Genomic DNA, 22,196 nt, shown 5'->3' on the forward strand with positions numbered 1-22,196 from the left:
AAGATAATGTGCAGAATAAAAAGCATGTAAAAGTGCCAAAAATGTTAAGCTAAACCATTTTCCACATAAAAGGAACCGCCATAATCCATAATATGTTATTTAAAATACTAAGTGTTTCAGTTAACGACGCAATTTATCATTATTTCAGTCTATCGGCAATAATAATTATTTTTCTTAAAGTCTGAAATGGAAAAACCCAAGATGTGATCGAGTTGAATGTTTGATCAAGTGTAGACGATAAAATTTTGCGACAAGGCTAAACTGTAGCGATAAACTTTATTATATTTTGTAGAAGTTTTTGTATTTTCTAGAAGATAATTTTGTTGTTTTACTCTGAAATCCTCTCTAAAGTATGTTAGACTTACAATTATTCAATGTTGGAATCTAAGAGGTGACCAATCACATCCAATAATTAATAAATCATGGTTTACAAAGAAACAAGCAAATATTGCATTTATCTGCATTATTCTGCATTTACCTTGAAATTTCCAATTGGAAATTTCTTCTCGTTGTGCATAGTTCAGTAAGAAAAGGAGGCGGAGCTTAATGCGAAAATACAGACAGAATTATAAAACTTCTGATGACATTATTATTTGTATTGCTATAATTTTGGTTATTTGTCATTTTGTGATTTCGCTTGTAAATCCTGCTTCCTTTTCATAAGCACCAAATTTCTTCTCGAACACTACCTGTAGATGTATTTTTAGAATTTCAGATTGTATCTCAAATGCTCAGCTTTAGTTTTTGATTAGAAATTTACAGCTAATACATAAATCTCTCAAGTTAACCTCTCTAGAAGGACAAGTAATCGGATAATTAAAAATATGATCTTCTCGCCAATATTAGTGGGGTTTTACCCCAGTATGAAAAAGTTGAACAGGTGAATATTAATGAAAAGAAACTGAGATAAATTGAATAAGATCGTTGCTATGAGAAATATGAGTTGGAAGCAACTTAGCGAAAATTTATAAATTCCATTTATGATTACTTATTTATCTTGCTGGCCATACAGATCATTTGATATCCATGGTTTTCCTAGGTTTGTGTCTGAAGTTGGCTCTGTTGCTGGCCATCGCTTGTCAATTACCAATGCTAAGTGCATTATCATCTCCATCAATAGCTTCTTTCCATTAGTTCATTCAAAGCCATTTCCCTCTATAAAATTAAACTTAGCGACTTTATTAATTGGAACTTCAACAGGTCTTCTAACAACATGTACAGTACAACGGAGCTTATTGGCCTAGCAGATATATATTTTAATGTTTACACTAATTTATATTTACAGGTATATATTTAGAAAAACAAAATTATAAAAAAATGGATGTCAACGATCAAGGTGATATCTATATTATAAACACCCAATTCCTTTGCTGATACAAGAACGGAAGCCATGTGAAGCCGAAAATTGAGGGGTATCAGGGGGAATGTGGGTGTAATGTGATGCCACATGAAGCTATGTGAAGCTGAAAATTTTGAAGATGGGGTGCCACAGGCGCTCCCGATACTCTAGTTTGTTGTATTTTTTCAGGTCCAAAGATCAGACATATTCAGAGAAATCGTAATTAGTATAATTTTGCACATAATGTCTGATCCAAGCACAGGATAACGCTCTGAAACTAAGTACAATAATTAGAATAAAATAGAGTATAATGTAGGGCTTACTTATAGCAACGATACTGCGATTGATGATCTGTTTTACCATCCTAAATTCTCTACAAAATATCTATGTCCTTGATAAAGCCAACAATGTCCAAATAGCGCTCTTTTGGTACATCTTCAACATCCGCAAAGTGTTTAACTTGCTGCAAGTAAAATAATTAATCGCCTACCCTTAAAACGAAGCAATTACGAATGAAAATTTCATCATCCATTTTAATTCTGCGACTAAATGCTTTAATATTCATTGTTTAAAATTGAATAATTGTAAAAACACATTTAAATGAACACGACAGCCGTTCGTGATATTATCATTATTTTACTTTATGTCTCTGATAAAACTGAAGTGGAAAAACCCAAAAAAAACCCAAGATGTAATTGAATAAATTGTTTGATCAACTGCTGCTCAAACGAATGCGACACGATTAATATTTAAAGACTGTTCGAGAAGTGAGACACATAAAGCAGTTTAAAGCTTATGAGATGCTTTTTCAGATTTATTTTCTTAATTTAGAAGGAAAATTCAATTTCGTGATGATGATTATGCTTCAAATGACTCAAATTACGGCACAGTTGGAGCTTTTTAATGCCTATTGAATGATAAAAGCACAGACTTTTATTATTAAGCTTTAAGCAGGGGCATACGTAGCTCCAAATTCTCATTCTCCCCTGAATAAGCTCCTGGATTGAAGTAAATTGATCGCAATGATTAGTATGGCTTGATTAAATGTATTTTATTATGTAGAACAGCTTAGTGCTAAGCAACATCATATTGATCATGTCAACTTTGATTTGACTAAGTCAGACTTCTTGTCCACCATAACTATTTGAGTTTGGCATCTCTAACAACAATTAATAATTTCATGTAAAATTTATTGCCTTTAAGTATCGTATAATTATTTTAAATGATGATAAAGGCTTACACAAGTGTTTAATTTAATATTTTAAACTGATCATCAACATCTACACAGACAGTACATATATTTAGGATAGATATACCATAAACACATGTTAGCGACATCACAACTTCACTGCGAGTGCCTTGCGTACTTGAAAATGTAAGTTTTATACAAATAGAAATAGAATACGGCACTGCTTAAATGATGAGCTTACTTATTTACAAGATCTGTTTTTTTGTAAATAATGACGTCACATACAGCACACGAATGTGTTTTTCTTCATTGATTATGGAATTTATTAATGAGAAGGTTTTTAAAATTAATGAACAATTTAAGATGATTTTGAAGAAACTATTTATAAATTTGAAGTTTTTAGAAATTTAATGTCGACGTAGGTCAGAAAATTGTAAAAATTAGGAAAACCTTGGTTGATAATTGTAAATAACATGTAAAATATTATTTAATTATTTTGTCTTATTGTCATTTTGTTGATGAAATAGCTTGATTAGTAGATTACCATACAAATATTGCAAAACTTTTATAAACAGCAACAGAAATTCATATTAATTATATATTATGAAATTTAAATGATCAAAAATGCATTTTAAATGAGAATTCCTTGCTTACTTACTTCGCTGGCTGTACAGATCCAGTGTGATTCATTGCTTCCTCAGGAGGCTCCTGAATCTGGTCAATTATAAATTTGAAACTATGAGGATTACATTACTAATTTATTTGGAAATCAATTCTCATTCTAATCTCAATGTTGAAAAATTCCAAGAGCAATAATGGGCGGAGCCTAATAACAAAATCTCAATCTTAAACTCGCCCCATTTTGAAATAATAGTACGAAATGGTGCTCGGAGTGGATTTATTACTATTATTAGTTATTACGATTTAAACTTTAATACAATTTATGAAATTAATGTAGATATTGGCTACATGCCTATTAATATCTAATTCTATGTATTTTAATCTTGAAATTCATAATTTGTATACAAAAAGCTATTTATTTCTAGAGAAATCTGAGTATCGATTTGATTTTATTCATATTTCATATAGCAGACACAGCAGCTCCTATTAGAAGGAAGCTGTCAATAGAGATAGTATTGCGTTAGGTATCAGAAATTTTCAGGTTGAAGACAGCGATAGAGTCAGATTCAGGCGACTCCTTGTGGAAGGTCATGAATCACAACTAATATGTAAGACTATGGTTTCTGAAAAACTACTTTTTTAAAAAACGGCCCGTTTTCCGTTTTCGTTAACGGCATCAGAAGCCCTATCTAAGACGTAATTAAGTAAGACACAGCAGCATTCCGGCGAAAATACAGCAGATGGCCGTCCTATTATTAGATTGAGATTATTTCTTTAAATTGACCCTTGACCCTCTTCAGAAATTCTAAATTTATAAGCCATAATAATCACATTTTTGGTTCCCTTACGCAAGAAACCTCGTTAAACGATTATTTGCCATTAACCACCTTAACGTAGCTTTAGATCTGAAAAGCTTTAAGTATTTCTCATTATTTATTCCATTCTCTAAGCTATTAATAATAACACAATTTTCTATCGTAAGCTCTGCGTGGAAGTTCAAGTCTTTCTACATAAATTGTGTTTTCTATCCTTCAAGAAGGTCATTGGGAGTGTATTAGTGCAGCTACGTGAGCCAAATTCACTTGTCTAAATATTCTATAGAAACTTTTTTTTGGATTTTTTTCACTCACAAGCTACTCTTAAAGTAATTCAAATGAGATAAACAAAAATTATACTACGCATTTAAATTATAAATTTCGTCTTTTTTTATAATTTGACAATGTGGCATTGATATTGGTTGGAAACGTGGACGAATGGATGCTCAAATTGAAATATTATGATTTATTCTAGAATTAACTTATATAAAATTGTATATTTTTATGTTATTTGGTGGCAAAAATTGGAAAAAAATCTGAAAAATAAATTTCAAATTTTTAAATCAATTAAAATTTTTTTTTTTTATTGTTTTGAACGTTTTTTGTGGATAATCACATTGGTCTGGGGACAAAATTTCAATTAATTAATTGTTAAATGTCTAAAATTGTGAATGATAAAATTTTATTAAAATAAATATATTTTCTAATTTTAAGAAATTCTAATTGAACATTTTACCATAAAATCTAGCATTAAAATTGCTAGAAAACTAATTTTTCACAGGAATTGTAAAAAAGTTAAAATAAAATAAAATATTAGAAATTAAAAATTGATTAAAACACTAAATTATTAATTGTTTTATTCAGCATAAGAAATTTTTTTAATTGGAATTAATTTTTAAGACCAAATTTGCATGATCCAGTGAATATCTATGTAATGTTTCCTATGCTTTCTTGAAATTCTGATCCCGGAAGATTTAGCGGGACTCGACATCGAGCAAGCATAAATGTCCCTAAAAATAAGTTATTTGTCGCTAACATAATTATCAGGACTTCGATATTGAACACCACTAGACTTCAAACTCCTAACTTTTTTTAGAGTTCGACTCCATTTGAGTTGATATCCTAGTTGACGTGGCTAAAGCGATGATTAAGGACTCAAATTCATCTAAATTAAAGACAAATTCAACTAAACTCATTAGGATCGTTTGGGTGACACTCTAATCTACCCCACTGGTACCTAATTTATTATAATTCTATAAAAATTTCGATTTTTTTCGTTGAAAATCCTTTTCAACAGTAAAATAGATAAAAACTTTTACATTTTTTTTCAGACTACAAACCATATCAGTGAATTTCTATCAATCGAATAAGGTAGGTTCTCTCCTGAACACATCGCCAATGACATAGTTTAAAACAGATGTCTGACTTCAGCACAACATTTAAACTACTTTTTTATTAATAAAATTTACTAAAAGATGAACTAAAATTATTCTATATCAGACTGGATGAGAGTAAATTTGAGTCACATGACAGATTCTCTCAATTTATGGGTATAAAAGGAGGACCTCGGAGCCTAGAAAAGTCAGTTTTTGGAATTCATTTCCAGACTTCTCCTAGAAATAGTAAAGAAGTGTAAAATAAGTGAAAACCAAGTGAAAAAGAAGTGAAAAAAAATGAAAAAATCATTTTTAATTTTGCTGTTCCTTATTGGAACTGCAAGTGTGTTCGGGTCTAAATCCGAATCTTCATGTGAAGAAAACACTAACAAAGAGATTGTATGCTCTGATGAAGTGTTGGAAATCATTAAGAAGGAAAACCCAAATGCTCAACCTCCTCCGAAAAAGAGAATCGCCGATATGGAAACTACGCCGGCACCACCGGAGAGACCAAGACGAACCGACAGACCTGAGAAACCAGAAGGTAAGCCTGAAAATCCAGGCCAGCCAGAAGGTCCATCAGATCCTGAAGGTCCATCAGATCCTAAAGGTCCAGTCGATGGTGGTGACGACTATGAATATGGCGATGAGTACTATGATGAATATTATGATGATGAGTACTACGATGACTATTAGTGAGTATTTTTTTAAATATATTAGAATTATTTATTAAAAAAAAATTAATTAAAAAAAAGCCAAATCAGCATTTTTTTATAATTTTAAAAATTTAAAATAATAAAAAATTTTGAAATATTTTTTATTTCAAATTTAATATAATTTTATTATAATAAATTTAATATTTTTTAATATCAAATTTAATTTTTTTAAATATTCAAACACAAAATTTCGACGTGGCACATAAATTTTATTTTAATTATTCTAACTTAATTCCAACTTAATCCATTTGTGTTTTTTTAAGTTTTATTATATTTTAAAACTTTAAATTTTATCTGTCAAAACTTAAAAAAAATATATTTAATTCTGAAAAGTTCAATATTTTTTGGTGATTAAAATAATTTAAAACTTGAGAAATTTGAAATTAATTTAAAACTTGAGAAATTTGAAATTAATTTAAAATTTAAAAGATATTAAAAATTGAAAACTAATTTGAAATTTAAATTTAAAATTAATAAATTTAATTAATTTTAAAATTAAAAATTTAATTAATTTAATTAAATTTAATAAAAATAATTATTTTTTTGAATTCCAATTAATTTTCTAATTAATTTAATAATATATTTTTAACCATTTTTTTTATTTTTATAATGTTAAAAAGAAATATTAATTTTGAATTTATTGATTTTTTTCTTTACTGAACAATTTAACTAAATTATTTATTTCAATTATTATTTTCAGCGGAGAGTAAGTATAATTAAATGTTAAAACTATTCAATCAGGGACCAATCATGTATTAACAGCAATCATTGCTTTTAATTTCTCAATAATTGAGAACCAAAAATTCCAAATTTAAGAAAATATAAGCCTTAAGCTTCAGGTCTACAAAAAGCTCATCCAATATCTTTGAAACCTCATAAATTATTCGAGATATTTCCAAAAAAACGGAAATAAATTATTCAAAAATGAGGATAATCTATTTAATTCAAATCGACCAATTAATAGAGTTACGAGATAATTAAATATAAGATTCCCGATGCCGAGACTTTCCGAAATTTCCCGAGACTTTCCGAAATTCCCCGAGACCTCCCGAAACATCCCGATTAGTCTCGGTTTCGGTCTTAGTCTCGAGAATTTGTCGAGACAGATACTTCGAAAGACTTTACATTGAACAGCTACTTTACTTGAAGTAGATAAATTAAATATAATCTAAATGCAAACAAACATATTCACATTTCATTATATAATGGTTTGTGTCTTGACTAAGCTTTTTGTGGCATAATTTTGTAAGTTCAAAGCTTCGCATGCACGCGCATGTATGCGAATACGATATTAATTTCGAAAGCTCTTTTTCTAATTGCAATTTCTGAATGTAAAGCTCCTATTTTATTTACTTGCTTCCTTCCTTAGCGAAGGCGCACGAGATTACATTGCCATATTTAGAATTCATCGACAGCCGGATCTGCCAGTGTCTACTTCTAAGCAAAGTTGCTTACACAGTAATCCCATGAGCTCTTGTGTCTACTTCGAGATCTCATTCCATATAAGTCTTCTGTTGACATGACCAGCTCATTTTATGTGATTTATCTGCATGCCATTCACTTTATCGCTCTTATTTTAAGCTGTATATAAAAATAATAAAATAAATGCCTACAATACCCGAACAGCCAAGAAACATGCTCTCAAAATTGAATATATTCAAGTGAGTACCTGGCACCAGTTCAGCGTCGCTCTGACATAGTGCTGAATTTAAACTAAATCGTTGGCAATGAGTGCAAAGATCTTGCGCACCTTCATTCGTTAAACAATTGTTTGCCTCGAAATGGCCAGGCGGAGCTCTGGATCTGAACAATGATGATGAAAATGAATACTTTACATAATAATTCCTTAGTCTACACCAAATATACAAATAAAATACAAAATTTAAATAATTTTTCAGTGACGAATACGAATATGAGTACGAATACGACTACGAATACGAAGATGAGGTAAGTAATCAGCATCTAATTAAGCACATTGTTGTTTTTTAATATAGAACATAATGGAAGAGATATAGATTTAGAATTTAGAAGTAATTACTAAGTTAATCCTGTAAATAAAATTAAACTGAGTTAATAATAACTTCAACAGTCAACAACAGCCGGTGTTAAGCCTACAGGAAAGAAAGGAAAGGAAAACAAAGGCAATACTGAGCCTGATGAAGAAGAAACGATCGAAGAAGTCATAGAAGATGAGACAGAAACATCAGAAGAAGATGATGGTGAATCTGATGAAATCATTAAGAAGAAAAAGAAGGGAAAGAAGCCAGGTGATGATGAAGTTGAACCAGAAGAAGAAGGTGAAAGTAGCTCAGAATCAAGTTCAAGTGAAGAACCAAAACCAGCTCCACAACCAGGACCAGGACCAGGACCAAAACCAAAATGTGATGATGCAATGAAACAAAAGGCTGCAGCTGAATGCGATAAAGAAAAAGGAAAGTTTAATGCACAAACATGTGATTGCGAAAAGCCTGATAAGGAAACACAACCTGCTGATTCTGATGAAAAATCAGGATCATCTGAAAGCGACGATGATGCATCTGATGAAAAACCAGTTCCAGGACCAGAACCACATCCTCATCCACAGCCAGGACCAGGACCAAAACCAACATGTGATGATGCAATGAAAAAGAAGGGCGCTGCCGATTGTGCCAAAGAAAATGGAAAATTCAATCCACAAACATGTGATTGCGAAAAACCTTCTCCTCCAAAACATGAGACTGAAGAAGATGATGATGATGACAAGGAAACTAAACCTGTTGAATCTGATGAAAATTCAGGATCATCTGAAACCGATGATGACAAATCCAATGAAAATCCAGATTCAGAACCAAGAACACGTCCTGAAAAACCAAGTCGAGGACATCCAAAGAAGCCAAGTCGCGGACGTCCAGAAAAACCAAGTCGCGGACATCCAGAAAAACCAAGTCGCGGACGTCCAGAAAAACCAAGTCGCGGACATCCAGAAAAACCAAGTCGCGGACGTCCAGAAAAACCAGGTCATGGACATCCAGAAAAACCAAGTCGCGGACGCCCAGAAAAACCAGGTCATGGACATCCAGAAAAACCAAGTCGCGGACGACCAGAAAAACCAGGTCATGGACATCCAGAAAAACCAAGTCGCGGACGACCAGAAAAACCAGGTCATGGACATCCAGAAAAACCAAGTCGCGGACGCCCAGAAAAACCAGGTCATGGACATCCAGAAAAACCAAGTCGCGGACGACCAGAAAAACCAGGTCATGGACATCCAGAAAAACCAAGTCGCGGACGCCCAGAAAAACCAGCTCATGGACATCCAGAAAAACCAAGTCGCGGACGACCAGAAAAACCAGGTCATGGACATCCAGAAAAACCACATGGAACCAAGCCGAAACAAAGTAAACCAGAAAAATGCGGAAGTGCAATGAAGAGAACTGCAGCTGAAAAATGTGCTGCCAAGAAGGGTAGATTCAACAGTAAGAAATGTAGATGTACCTCAGTTGGCAAGCCAAGCAAACCAAGCAAACCAAGTGGACCTAGACCAAGCAAGCCAAGCAGACCAAGTGGACCAAGACCAAGCAAGCCAAGCAGACCAAGTGGACCACGTCCAAGCAAGCCAAGCAGACCAAGTGGACCAAGACCAAGCAAGCCAAGCAGACCAAGTGGACCAAGACCAAGCAAGCCAAGCAAGCCAAGCAGACCAAGTGGACCAAGACCAAGCAAGCCAAGCAGACCAAGTGGACCAAGACCAAGCAAGCCAAGCAAGCCAAGCAGACCAAGTGGACCAAGACCAAGCAAGCCAAGCAAGCCAAGCAGACCAAGTGGACCAAAACCAAGCAAGCCAAGCAGACCAAGTGGACCAAGACCAAGCAAGCCAAGCAAGCCAAGCAGACCAAGTGGACCAAGACCAAGCAAGCCAAGCAAGCCAAGCAGACCAAGTGGACCAAAACCAAGCAAGCCAAGCAAGCCAAGTAGACCAAGTGGACCAAGACCAAGCAAGCCAAGCAAGCCAAGTGGACCAAGACCAAGCAAGCCAAGCAGACCACGTGGACCAAGACCAAGCAAGCCAAGCAAGCCAAGCAGACCAAGTGGACCAAGACCAAGCAAGCCAAGCAGACCAAGTGGACCACGTCCAAGCAAGCCAAGCAGACCAAGTGGACCAAGACCAAGCAAGCCAAGCAGACCAAGTGGACCAAGACCAAGCAAGCCAAGCAAGCCAAGCAGACCAAGTGGACCAAGACCAAGCAAGCCAAGCAAGCCAAGCAGACCAAGTGGACCAAAACCAAGCAAGCCAAGCAAGCCAAGTAGACCAAGTGGACCAAGACCAAGCAAGCCAAGCAAGCCAAGTGGACCAAGACCAAGCAAGCCAAGCAGACCACGTGGACCAAGACCAAGCAAGCCAAGCAAGCCAAGCAGACCAAGTGGACCAAGACCAAGCAAGCCAAGCAGACCAAGTAAACCACGTCCAAGCAAGCCAAGCAGACCAAGTAAACCTCGTCCAAGCAAGCCAAGTAAACCAGAAAAATGCGGTAGTGCAATGAAGAGAACTGCTGCTGAAAAATGTGCTGCCAAGAAGGGTAGATTCAACAGTAAGAAATGTAGATGTACCTCAGTTGGCAAGCCAAGCAAGCCAAGCAAGCCAAGCAAGCCAAGCAAACCAAGCAAGCCAATTGGACCAAGACCAAGCAAGCCAAGCAGACCAAGTAGACCACGTCCAAGCAAGCCAAGCAGACCAAGTAGACCACGTCCAAGCAAGCCAAGCAGACCAAGTAGACCACGTCCAAGCAAGCCAAGCAGACCAAGTAGACCACGTCCAAGCAAGCCAAGCAGACCAAGTAGACCACGTCCAAGCAAGCCAAGCAGACCAAGTAAACCACGTCCAAGCAAGCCAAGCAAGCCAATTGGACCAAGACCAAGCAAGCCAAGCAGACCAAGTAGACCACGTCCAAGCAAGCCAAGCAGACCAAGTAAACCTCGTCCAAGCAAGCCAAGCAGACCAAGTAAACCTCGTCCAAGCAAGCCAAGCAGACCAAGTAGACCACGTCCAAGCAAGCCAAGCAGACCAAGTAAACCTCGTCCAAGCAAGCCAAGCAGACCAAGTAAACCTCGTCCAAGCAAGCCAAGCAGACCAAGTAGACCACGTCCAAGCAAGCCAAGCAGACCAAGTAAACCTCGTCCAAGCAAGCCAAGCAGACCAAGTAAACCTCGTCCAAGCAAGCCAAGCAGACCAAGTAAACCTCGTCCAAGCAAGCCAAGCAGACCAAGTAGACCACGTCCAAGCAAGCCAAGCAGACCAAGTAAACCTCGTCCAAGCAAGCCAAGCAGACCAAGTAAACCTCGTCCAAGCAAGCCAAGCAGACCAAGTAAACCTCGTCCAAGCAAGCCAAGCAGACCAAGTAAACCTCGTCCAAGCAAGCCAAGCAGACCAAGTAGACCACGTCCAAGCAAGCCAAGCAGACCAAGTAGACCACGTCCAAGCAAGCCAAGCAGACCAAGTAGACCACGTCCAAGCAAGCCAAGCAGACCAAGTAGACCACGTCCAAGCAAGCCAAGCAGACCAAGTAAACCTCGTCCAAGCAAGCCAAGCAGACCAAGTAAACCTCGTCCAAGCAAGCCAAGCAGACCAAGTAGACCACGTCCAAGCAAGCCAAGCAGACCAAGTAGACCACGTCCAAGCAAGCCAAGCAGACCAAGTAAACCTCGTCCAAGCAAGCCAAGCAGACCAAGTAAACCTCGTCCAAGCAAGCCAAGTAAACCAGAAAAATGCTGTAGTGCAATGAAGAGAACTGCAGCTGAAAAATGTGCTGCCAAGAAGGGTAGATTCAACAGTAAGAAATGTAGATGTACCTCAGTTGGCAAGCCAAGCAAGCCAAGCAAGCCAAGCAAACCAAGCAAGCCAATTGGACCAAGACCAAGCAAGCCAAGCAGACCAAGTAGACCACGTCCAAGCAAGCCAAGCAGACCAAGTAGACCACGTCCAAGCAAGCCAAGCAGACCAAGTAGACCACGTCCAAGCAAGCCAAGCAGACCAAGTAAACCTCGTCCAAGCAAGCCAAGCAGACCAAGTAAACCTCGTCCAAGCAAGCCAAGCAGACCAAGTAGACCACGTCCAAGCAAGCCAAGCAGACCAAGTAGACCACGTCCAAGCAAGCCAAGCAGACCAAGTAAACCTCGTCCAAGCAAGCCAAGCAGACCAAGTAGACCACGTCCAAGCAAGCCAAGCAGACCAAGTAGACCACGTCCAAGCAAGCCAAGCAGACCAAGTAAACCTCGTCCAAGCAAGCCAAGCAGACCAAGTAAACCTCGTCCAAGCAAGCCAAGCAGACCAAGTAGACCACGTCCAAGCAAGCCAAGCAGACCAAGTAGACCACGTCCAAGCAAGCCAAGCAGACCAAGTAAACCTCGTCCAAGCAAGCCAAGCAGACCAAGTAAACCTCGTCCAAGCAAGCCAAGTAAACCAGAAAAATGCGGTAGTGCAATGAAGAGAACTGCAGCTGAAAAATGTGCTGCCAAGAAGGGTAGATTCAACAGTAAGAAATGTAGATGTACCTCAGTTGGCAAGCCAAGCAAGCCAAGCAAGCCAAGCAAACCAAGCAAGCCAATTGGACCAAGACCAAGCAAGCCAAGCAGACCAAGTAGACCACGTCCAAGCAAGCCAAGCAGACCAAGTAGACCACGTCCAAGCAAGCCAAGCAGACCAAGTAGACCACGTCCAAGCAAGCCAAGCAGACCAAGTAAACCTCGTCCAAGCAAGCCAAGCAGACCAAGTAAACCTCGTCCAAGCAAGCCAAGCAGACCAAGTAGACCACGTCCAAGCAAGCCAAGCAGACCAAGTAGACCACGTCCAAGCAAGCCAAGCAGACCAAGTAAACCTCGTCCAAGCAAGCCAAGCAGACCAAGTAGACCACGTCCAAGCAAGCCAAGCAGACCAAGTAAACCTCGTCCAAGCAAGCCAAGCAGACCAAGTAAACCTCGTCCAAGCAAGCCAAGCAGACCAAGTAGACCACGTCCAAGCAAGCCAAGCAGACCAAGTAGACCACGTCCAAGCAAGCCAAGCAGACCAAGTAAACCTCGTCCAAGCAAGCCAAGTAAACCAGAAAAATGCGGTAGTGCAATGAAGAGAACTGCAGCTGAAAAATGTGCTGCCAAGAAGGGTAGATTCAACAGTAAGAAATGTAGATGTACCTCAGTTGGCAAGCCAAGCAAGCCAAGCAAACCAAGCAAGCCAATTGGACCAAGACCAAGCAAGCCAAGCAGACCAAGTAGACCACGTCCAAGCAAGCCAAGCAGACCAAGTAGACCACGTCCAAGCAAGCCAAGCAGACCAAGTAAACCTCGTCCAAGCAAGCCAAGTAAACCAGAAAAATGCGGTAGTGCAATGAAGAGAACTGCAGCTGAAAAATGTGCTGCCAAGAAGGGTAGATTCAACAGTAAGAAATGTAGATGTACCTCAGTTGGCAAGCCAAGCAAGCCAAGCAAACCAAGCAAGCCAATTGGACCAAGACCAAGCAAGCCAAGCAGACCAAGTAGACCACGTCCAAGCAAGCCAAGCAGACCAAGTAGACCACGTCCAAGCAAGCCAAGCAGACCAAGTAGACCACGTCCAAGCAAGCCAAGCAGACCAAGTAGACCACGTCCAAGCAAGCCAAGCAGACCAAGTAGACCACGTCCAAGCAAGCCAAGCAGACCAAGTAAACCTCGTCCAAGCAAGCCAAGTAAACCAGAAAAATGCGGTAGTGCAATGAAGAGAACTGCAGCTGAAAAATGTGCTGCCAAGAAGGGTAGATTCAACAGTAAGAAATGTAGATGTACCTCAGTTGGCAAGCCAAGCAAGCCAAGCAAGCCAAGCAAACCAAGCAAGCCAATTGGACCAAGACCAAGCAAGCCAAGCAGACCAAGTAGACCACGTCCAAGCAAGCCAAGCAGACCAAGTAGACCACGTCCAAGCAAGCCAAGCAGACCAAGTAGACCACGTCCAAGCAAGCCAAGCAGACCAAGTAAACCTCGTCCAAGCAAGCCAAGTAAACCAGAAAAATGCGGTAGTGCAATGAAGAGAACTGCAGCTGAAAAATGTGCTGCCAAGAAGGGTAGATTCAACAGTAAGAAATGTAGATGTACCTCAGTTGGCAAGCCAAGCAAGCCAAGCAAGCCAAGCAAACCAAGCAAGCCAAGCAAACCAAGCAAGCCAATTGGACCAAGACCAAGCAAGCCAAGCAGACCAAGTAGACCACGTCCAAGCAAGCCAAGCAGACCAAGTAGACCACGTCCAAGCAAGCCAAGCAGACCAAGTAGACCTCGTCCAAGCAAGCCAAGCAGACCAAGTAGACCACGTCCAAGCAAGCCAAGCAGACCAAGTAAACCTCGTCCAAGCAAGCCAAGCAGACCAAGTAAACCTCGTCCAAGCAAGCCAAGTAAACCAGAAAAATGCGGTAGTGCAATGAAGAGAACTGCAGCTGAAAAATGTGCTGCCAAGAAGGGTAGATTCAACAGTAAGAAATGTAGATGTACCTCAGTTGGCAAGCCAAGCAAGCCAAGCAAGCCAAGCAAGCCAATTGGACCAAGACCAAGCAAGCCAAGCAGACCAAGTAGACCACGTCCAAGCAAGCCAAGCAGACCAAGTAGACCACGTCCAAGCAAGCCAAGCAGACCAAGTAGACCACGTCCAAGCAAGCCAAGCAGACCAAGTAGACCACGTCCAAGCAAGCCAAGCAGACCAAGTAGACCACGTCCAAGCAAGCCAAGCAGACCAAGTAAACCTCGTCCAAGCAAGCCAAGTAAACCAGAAAAATGCGGTAGTGCAATGAAGAGAACTGCAGCTGAAAAATGTGCTGCCAAGAAGGGTAGATTCAACAGTAAGAAATGTAGATGTACCTCAGTTGGCAAGCCAAGCAAGCCAAGCAAGCCAAGCAAACCAAGCCAAGCAAGTAGACCAATTGGACCAAGACCAAGCAAGCCAAGCAGACCAAGTAGACCACGTCCAAGCAAGCCAAGCAGACCAAGTAGACCACGTCCAAGCAAGCCAAGCAGACCAAGTAGACCACGTCCAAGCAAGCCAAGCAGACCAAGTAAACCTCGTCCAAGCAAGCCAAGCAGACCAAGTAAACCTCGTCCAAGCAAGCCAAGTAAACCAGAAAAAGCGGTCGTGCAATGAAGAGCACTGCAGCTGAAAAATGTGCTGCCAAGAAGGGTAGACCAACAGTAAGAAATGTAGATGTACCAAGTTGGCAAGCCAAGCAAGCCAAGCAACCAAGACCAAGCCAAGCAAGCCAAGCAAACCAAGCAAGCCAATTGGACCAAGACCAAGCAAGCCAAGCAGACCAAGTAGACCACGTCCAAGCAAGCCAAGCAGACCAAGTAGACCACGTCCAAGCAAGCCAAGCAGACCAAGTGGACCAAACCTCGTCCAAGCAAGCCAAGCAGACCAAGTAGACCACGTCCAAGCAAGCCAAGCAGACCAAGTAAACCTCGTCCAAGCAAGCCAAGCAGACCAAGTAAACCTCGTCCAAGCAAGCCAAGTAAACCAGAAAAATGCGGTAGTGCAATGAAGAGAACTGCAGCTGAAAAATGTGCTGCCAAGAAGGGTAGATTCAACAGTAAGAAATGTAGATGTACCTCAGTTGGCAAGCCAAGCAAACCAAGCAAGCCAATTGGACCAAGACCAAGCAAGCCAAGCAGACCAAGTAGACCACGTCCAAGCAAGCCAAGCAGACCAAGTAAACCACGTCCAAGCAAGCCAAGTAAACCAAGTAAACCACGTCCAAGCAAGCCAAGCAAGACAAGCAGACCAAGTGGACCAAGACCAAGCAAGCCAAGCAAACCAAGTGGACCAAGACGACCAAGTGGACCACCAAGTCCAAGCAAGCCAAGCAGACCAAGTAGACCAAGACCAAGCAAGCCAAGCAAGCCAAGCAAGCCAAGCAGACCAAGTAAACCTCGTCCAAGCAAGCCAAGTAAACCAGAAAAATGCGGTAGTGCAATGAAGAGAACTGCAGCTGAAAAATGTGCTGCCAAGAAGGGTAGATTCAACAGTAAGAAATGTAGATGTACCTCAGTTGGCAAGCCAAGCAAACCAAGCAAGCCAAGCAAACAAGTGGACCAAGCAAGCAGACCAAGTGGACCACGTCCAAGCAAGTAGACCAGTCCAAGCCAGCCAAGCAGACCAAGTGGACCAAGACCAAGCAAGCCAAGCAGACCAAGTGGACCACCAAGCAAGCCAAGACCAGTCCAAGCAAGCCAAGCAGACCAAGTGGACCAAGACCAAGCAACCACGTCCAAGCAAGCCAAGCAGACCAAGTGGACCAAGTCCAAGCAAGCCAAGCAAGCCAAGCAGACCAAGTGGACCAAACCTCGTCCAAGCAAGCCAAGCAGACCAAGTGGACCACGTCCAAGCAAGCCAAGCAGACCAAAGACCAAGACCAAGACCAAGGCCACGTCCGCAAGCCAAGCAGACCAAGCAAGCCAAGCAGACCAAGTGGAAGTCCAAGCAAAGCGGTAGTGCAATGAAGAGAACTGCAGCTGAAAAATGTGCTGCCAAGAAGGGTAGATTCAACAGTAAGAAATGTAGATGTACCTCAGTTGGCAAGCCAAGCAACCAAAGCCAAGCAAGCAACCAAGACCAAACCAAGCAAGCCAAGCAGACCAAGTGGACCAAGACCAAGCAAGCCAAGCAAGACCTCGTCCAAGCAAGCCAAGACCAAGTAGACCACGTCCAAGCAAGCCAAGCAGACCAAGTGGACCTCGTCCAAGCAAGCCAAGTAAACCAGAAAAATGCGGTAGTGCAGAACTGCAGCTGAAAAATGTGCTGCCAAGAAGCAGACCAGTAAGAAATGTAGATGTACCTCAGTTCCAAGCAAGCCAAGCAAACCAAGAGCCAAGACCAAGACCAAGCAAGCCAAAACCAAGTGGACCAAGTCCAAGCAAGCCAAGCAGACCAAGTGCCAAGTAAACCTCGTCCAAGCAAGCCAAGCAGACCAAAGACCACGTCCCAAGCCAAGCCAAGCAGACCAAGTCAAGTAAACCAGAAAAATGCGGTAGTGCAACTGCAGCTGAAAAATGTGCTGCCAAGAAGGGTAGACAGTAAGAAATGTAGATGTACCTCAGTTGGCAAGCCAAGCAAACCAAGCAAGCCAAGCAAACCACGTCCAAGCAAGCCAAGCAGACCAAGTAAACCACGTCCAAGCAAGCCAAGCAGACCAAGTAGACCACGTCCAAGCAAGCCAAGCAGACCAAGTAAACCTCGTCCAAGCAAGCCAAGCAGACCAACAAGCAGACCGTCCAAGCAAGCCAAGCAGACCAAGTAGACCACGTCCAAGCAAGCCAAGCAGACCAAGTAAACCTCGTCCAAGCAAGCCAAGCAGACCAAGTAAACCTCGTCCAAGCAAGCCAAGTAAACCAGAAAAATGCGGTAGTGCAATGAAGAGAACTGCAGCTGAAAAATGTGCTGCCAAGAAGGGTAGATTCAACAGTAAGAAATGTAGATGTACCTCAGTTGGCAAGCCAAGCAAACCAAGCAAGCCAAGCAAACCAAGTGGACCTAGACCAAGCAAGCCAAGCAGACCAAGTGGACCAAGACCAAGCAAGCCAAGCAGACCAAGTAGACCACGTCCAAGCAAGCCAAGCAGACCAAGTAGACCACGTCCAAGCAAGCCAAGCAGACCAAGTAAACCACGTCCAAGCAAGCCAAGCAAGCCCAAGCACCAAGCCAAGACCAAGACCAAGCAAGCCAAGCAGACCAAGACCAAGACCAAGCAAGCCAAGCAGACCAAGACCAAGCAAGCCAAGCATACCAAGTGGACCAAGCAGTCCAAGCAAGCCAAGCAGACCAAGTGGACCACGTCCAAGCAAGCCAAGCAGACCAAGTAAACCTCGTCCAAGCAAGCCAAGTAAACCAGAAAAATGCGGTAGTGCAATGAAGAGAACTGCAGCTGAAAAATGTGCTGCCAAGAAGGGTAGATTCAACAGTAAGAAATGTAGATGTACCTCAGTTGGCAAGCCAAGCAAACCAAGCAAGCCAAGCAAACCAAGACCAAGACCAAGCAACCAAGCAAGCCAAGCAGACCAAGTGGACCACGTCCAAGCAAGCCAAGCAGACCAAGTGGACCAAGACCAAGCAAGCCAAGCAGACCAAGTGGACCAAGCTGCCAAGACCAAGCAGACCAAGTGGAGCCAAGCAAGCCAAGCAGACCAAGTGGACCAAGACCAAGCAAGCCAAGCAGACCAAGTGGACCAAGACCAAGCAAGCCAAGCAGACCAAGTGGACCAAGACCAAGCAAGCCAAGCAGACCAAGTGGACCAAGACCAAGCAAGCCAAGCAAGCCAAGCAGACCAAGTGGACCACGTCCAAGCAAGCCAAGTAAACCAGAAAAATGCGGTAGTGCAATGAAGAGAACTGCTGCTGAAAAATGTGCTGCCAAGAAGGGTAGATTCAACAGTAAGAAATGTAGATGTACCTCAGTTGGCAAGCCAAGCAAACCAAGCAAGCCAAGCAAACCAAGTGGACCAAGACCAAGCAAGCCAAGCAGACCAAGTGGACCAAGACCAAGCAAGCCAAGCAGACCAAGTGGACCAAGACCCAAGCAAGCCAGCCAAGCAGACCAAGTGGACCAAGACCAAGCAAGCCAAGCAAGTCGTCCAAGCAAGACCAAGACCAAGACCAAGGACCACGTCCAAGCAAGCCAAGCAGACCAAGTGGACCCAGTAAGAAATGTAGATGTACCTCAGTGGCAAGCCAAGCAAGCCAAGCAAGCCAAGCAAACCAAGCAAGCCAAGACCAAGACCAAGCAAGCCAAGCAGACCAAGTGGACCAAGACCCAAGCCAAGCAAGCCAAGCAGACCAAGTGGACCACGACCAAGCAAGCCAAGCAAGCCAAGCAGACCAAGTGGACCAAGACCAAGCGTCCAAGCAAGCCAAGTAAACCAGCCAAAAATGCGGTAGTGCAATGAAGAGAACTGCTGCTGAAAAATGTGCTGCCAAGAAGGGTAGATTCAACAGTAAGAAATGTAGATGTACCTCAGTTGGCAAGCCAAGCAAACCAAGCAAGCCAAGCAAACCAAGTGGACCAAGACCAAGCAAGCCAAGCAGACCAAGTGGACCAAGACCAAGCAAGCCAAGCAGACCAAGTGGACCAAGACCAAGCAAGCCAAGCAAGCCAAGCAGACCAAGTGGACCAAGACCAAGCAAGCCAAGCAAGCCAAGCAGACCAAGTGGACCACGTCCAAGCAAGCCAAGCAAGCCAAGCAGACCAAGTGGACCAGTCCAAGCAAGCCAAGCAACCAAGACCCAAGTGGACCAAGACCCAAGCAAGCCAAAGACCTAGACCAAGCAAGCCAAGCAGACCAAGTGGACCAAGACCAAGCAAGCCAAGCAAGCCAAGCAGACCAAGTGGACCACGTCCAAGCAAGCCAAGTAAACCAGAAAAATGCGGTAGTGCAATGAAGAGAACTGCTGCTGAAAAATGTGCTGCCAAGAAGGGTAGATTCAACAGTAAGAAATGTAGATGTACCTCAGTTGGCAAGCCAAGCAAACCAAGCAAGCCAAGCAAACCAAGTGGACCAAGACCAAGCAAGCCAAGCAGACCAAGTGGACCAAGACCAAGCAAGCCAAGCAAGCCAAGCAAGCCAAGCAGACCAAGTGGACCAAGACCAAGCAAGCCAAGCAGACCAAGTGGACCAAGACCAAGCAAGCCAAGCAAGCCAAGCAGACCAAGTGGACCAAGACCAAGCAAGCCAAGCAAGCCAAGCAGACCAAGTGGACCAAGACCAAGCAAGCCAAGCAGACCAAGTGGACCAAGACCAAGCAAGCCAAGCAAACCAAGTGGACCAAGACCAAGCAAGCCAAGCAGACCAAGTGGACCAAGACCAAGCAAACCAAGTGGACCTAGACCAAGCAAGCCAAGCAGACCAAGTGGACCAAGACCAAGCAAGCCAAGCAGACCAAGTGGACCAAGACCAAGCAAGCCAAGCAAACCAAGTGGACCAAGACCAAGCAAGCCAAGCAGACCAAGTGGACCAAGACCAAGCAAGCCAAGCAGACCAAGTGGACCACGTCCAAGCAAGCCAAGTAAACCAGAAAAATGCGGTAGTGCAATGAAGAGAACTGCTGCTGAAAAATGTGCTGCCAAGAAGGGTAGATTCAACAGTAAGAAATGTAGATGTACCTCAGTTGGCAAGCCAAGCAAACCAAGCAAGCCAAGCAAACCAAGTGGACCAAGACCAAGCAAGCCAAGCAAACCAAGTGGACCAAGACCAAGCAAGCCAAGCAGACCAAGTGGACCACGTCCAAGCAAGCCAAGTAAACCAGAAAAATGCGGTAGTGCAATGAAGAGAACTGCTGCTGAAAAATGTGCTGCCAAGAAGGGTAGATTCAACAGTAAGAAATGTAGATGTACCTCAGTTGGCAAGCCAAGCAAACCAAGCAAGCCAAGCAAACCAAGTGGACCAAGACCAAGCAAGCCAAGCAGACCAAGTGGACCAAGACCAAGCAAGCCAAGCAAACCAAGTGGACCAAGACCAAGCAAGCCAAGCAGACCAAGTGGACCACGTCCAAGCAAGCCAAGTAAACCAGAAAAATGCGGTAGTGCAATGAAGAGAACTGCTGCTGAAAAATGTGCTGCCAAGAAGGGTAGATTCAACAGTAAGAAATGTAGATGTACCTCAGTTGGCAAGCCAAGCAAACCAAGCAAGCCAAGCAAACCAAGTGGACCAAGACCAAGCAAGCCAAGCAAGCCAAGCAGACCAAGTGGACCACGTCCAAGCAAGCCAAGCAAGCCAAGCAGACCAAGTGGACCAAGACCAAGCAAGCCAAGCAGACCAAGTGGACCAAGACCAAGCAAGCCAAGCAAGCCAAGCAGACCAAGTGGACCAAGACCAAGTAAGCCAAGCAGACCAAGTGGACCAAGACCAAGCAAGCCAAGCAAGCCAAGCAGACCAAGTGGACCACGTCCAAGCAAGCCAAGTAAACCAGAAAAATGCGGTAGTGCAATGAAGAGAACTGCTGCTGAAAAATGTGCTGCCAAGAAGGGTAGATTCAACAGTAAGAAATGTAGATGTACCTCAGTTGGCAAGCCAAGCAAACCAAGCAAACCAAGTGTACCAAGACCTGATCATCGAACAACTTGCATTGAATCCGAAGAAAGTCAAGAAGTATCAGAACCAACTCCAGTTCCAACAACATGTGTCGATTCTGGTGAAAGTGACGAGGATGTTACTACAAAGAGTATGTCATGAGATTATATTTTGTATTATACTTAATTGATTAATATGTTCCTATATATATTTTAGAACCTTGTGACTGTACATGTGCACCTGATTGTAAACGTCGTAAGATGATCATTGATGTATTACTCAAATACTTCTACCGTGATGTCTATGACAAAGATTGTTGCAAGAAGAACTGCAATTGTGATGGTGCCAAATTCCCAGAATGTGAAGAATCCAACACCAAAAAGACTGGAATGTTTGACATTTTGGCTAAATTGTTCAAACCACAAGGTGGTGACATTGAAGCTGGAAGTGTTGAAGTTGATGGCAAGAAATTGACACCTGAAAAGAAGGAGAAGTTTGGCAAGGCACTCCAAGATGCTGTTAAAGGCTTGGAAGATGTCCTCAACTCTTAAATTACTACTAGAAACTATTTTAAATTCCTCACATATTTTAAGTCCTAAATTGTCTACTTAAGTAATCCTATCCTATAATAAGTGGTGATTAGATAATACATTTACTTCTACTAATCCTATCCTTTCCATACTCTACTTTGAATTAGAATCACTTTTGTCTATCCTGCACCAAGTCTTTATTTTGTTGTTTTCCTATAAAGCAAAATTTTAGTGTAAGAAAATTTTTGTCTTTTTTCATACAAAATAAAGCGTCTTTATCGCACTGCAATGAATACTTTTGTGTCTTAATTTCTATGTTATTGGATATTGTCTTTGAGTTTTAGATAGACATCAGCCAAATTGTTTGTTTGTATAGATCAGTTGTGTGCAATCTTTTATTTTTGAAGGTACACTTTGGTTGTAAACCTCGACTAAAGCTGCTCATGGTACACGATTCATGACATTTCTAAAGGAAATTGACCATAGACAGGTGTGACGTGACAAACAGTTTGGACATCACTGGTTTTGTTGAATCCTAATGTCCTTGTATACTTTTGGATTATAGATC

The 22,196-nt window shown here is 41.9% G+C and overlaps 1 protein-coding gene and 1 long non-coding RNA gene across 2 annotated transcripts; one reads left to right on the forward strand and one right to left on the reverse strand.

Annotated features, from left to right (window-relative positions):
* Positions 1 to 1,156: 1,156 nt before the first annotated feature.
* On the reverse strand, positions 1,157 to 2,457 carry LOC139094357 (uncharacterized). The gene is made up of 2 exons (XR_011544772.1): positions 1,663 to 2,457; positions 1,157 to 1,616 (listed from the first exon to the last, which is right to left on the reverse strand). It is a non-coding gene; the product is annotated as an uncharacterized lncRNA (long non-coding RNA).
* A 3,363-nt stretch (positions 2,458 to 5,820) lies between these two features.
* On the forward strand, positions 5,821 to 21,921 carry LOC139094454 (serine/arginine repetitive matrix protein 2-like). Its single transcript, XM_070645488.1, is given in 13 exon segments — positions 5,821 to 6,035; positions 6,757 to 6,762; positions 7,955 to 8,003; positions 8,146 to 11,008; positions 12,470 to 15,139; positions 15,434 to 16,166; positions 16,324 to 16,346; positions 18,199 to 18,610; positions 18,643 to 18,752; positions 18,755 to 18,871; positions 18,942 to 19,294; positions 19,329 to 21,249; positions 21,315 to 21,921. Coding segments are annotated over 13 exon segments (9,807 nt in total). The 3' UTR covers positions 21,650 to 21,921.
* Positions 21,922 to 22,196: the final 275 nt, after the last annotated feature.

This window comes from Chironomus tepperi, unplaced genomic scaffold (assembly GCF_022539635.2).
Source record: "Chironomus tepperi strain 1889 unplaced genomic scaffold, CSIRO-AGI_Ctep_v1 contig_354, whole genome shotgun sequence".
Taxonomy (NCBI): Eukaryota; Metazoa; Arthropoda; class Insecta; order Diptera; family Chironomidae; genus Chironomus; species Chironomus tepperi.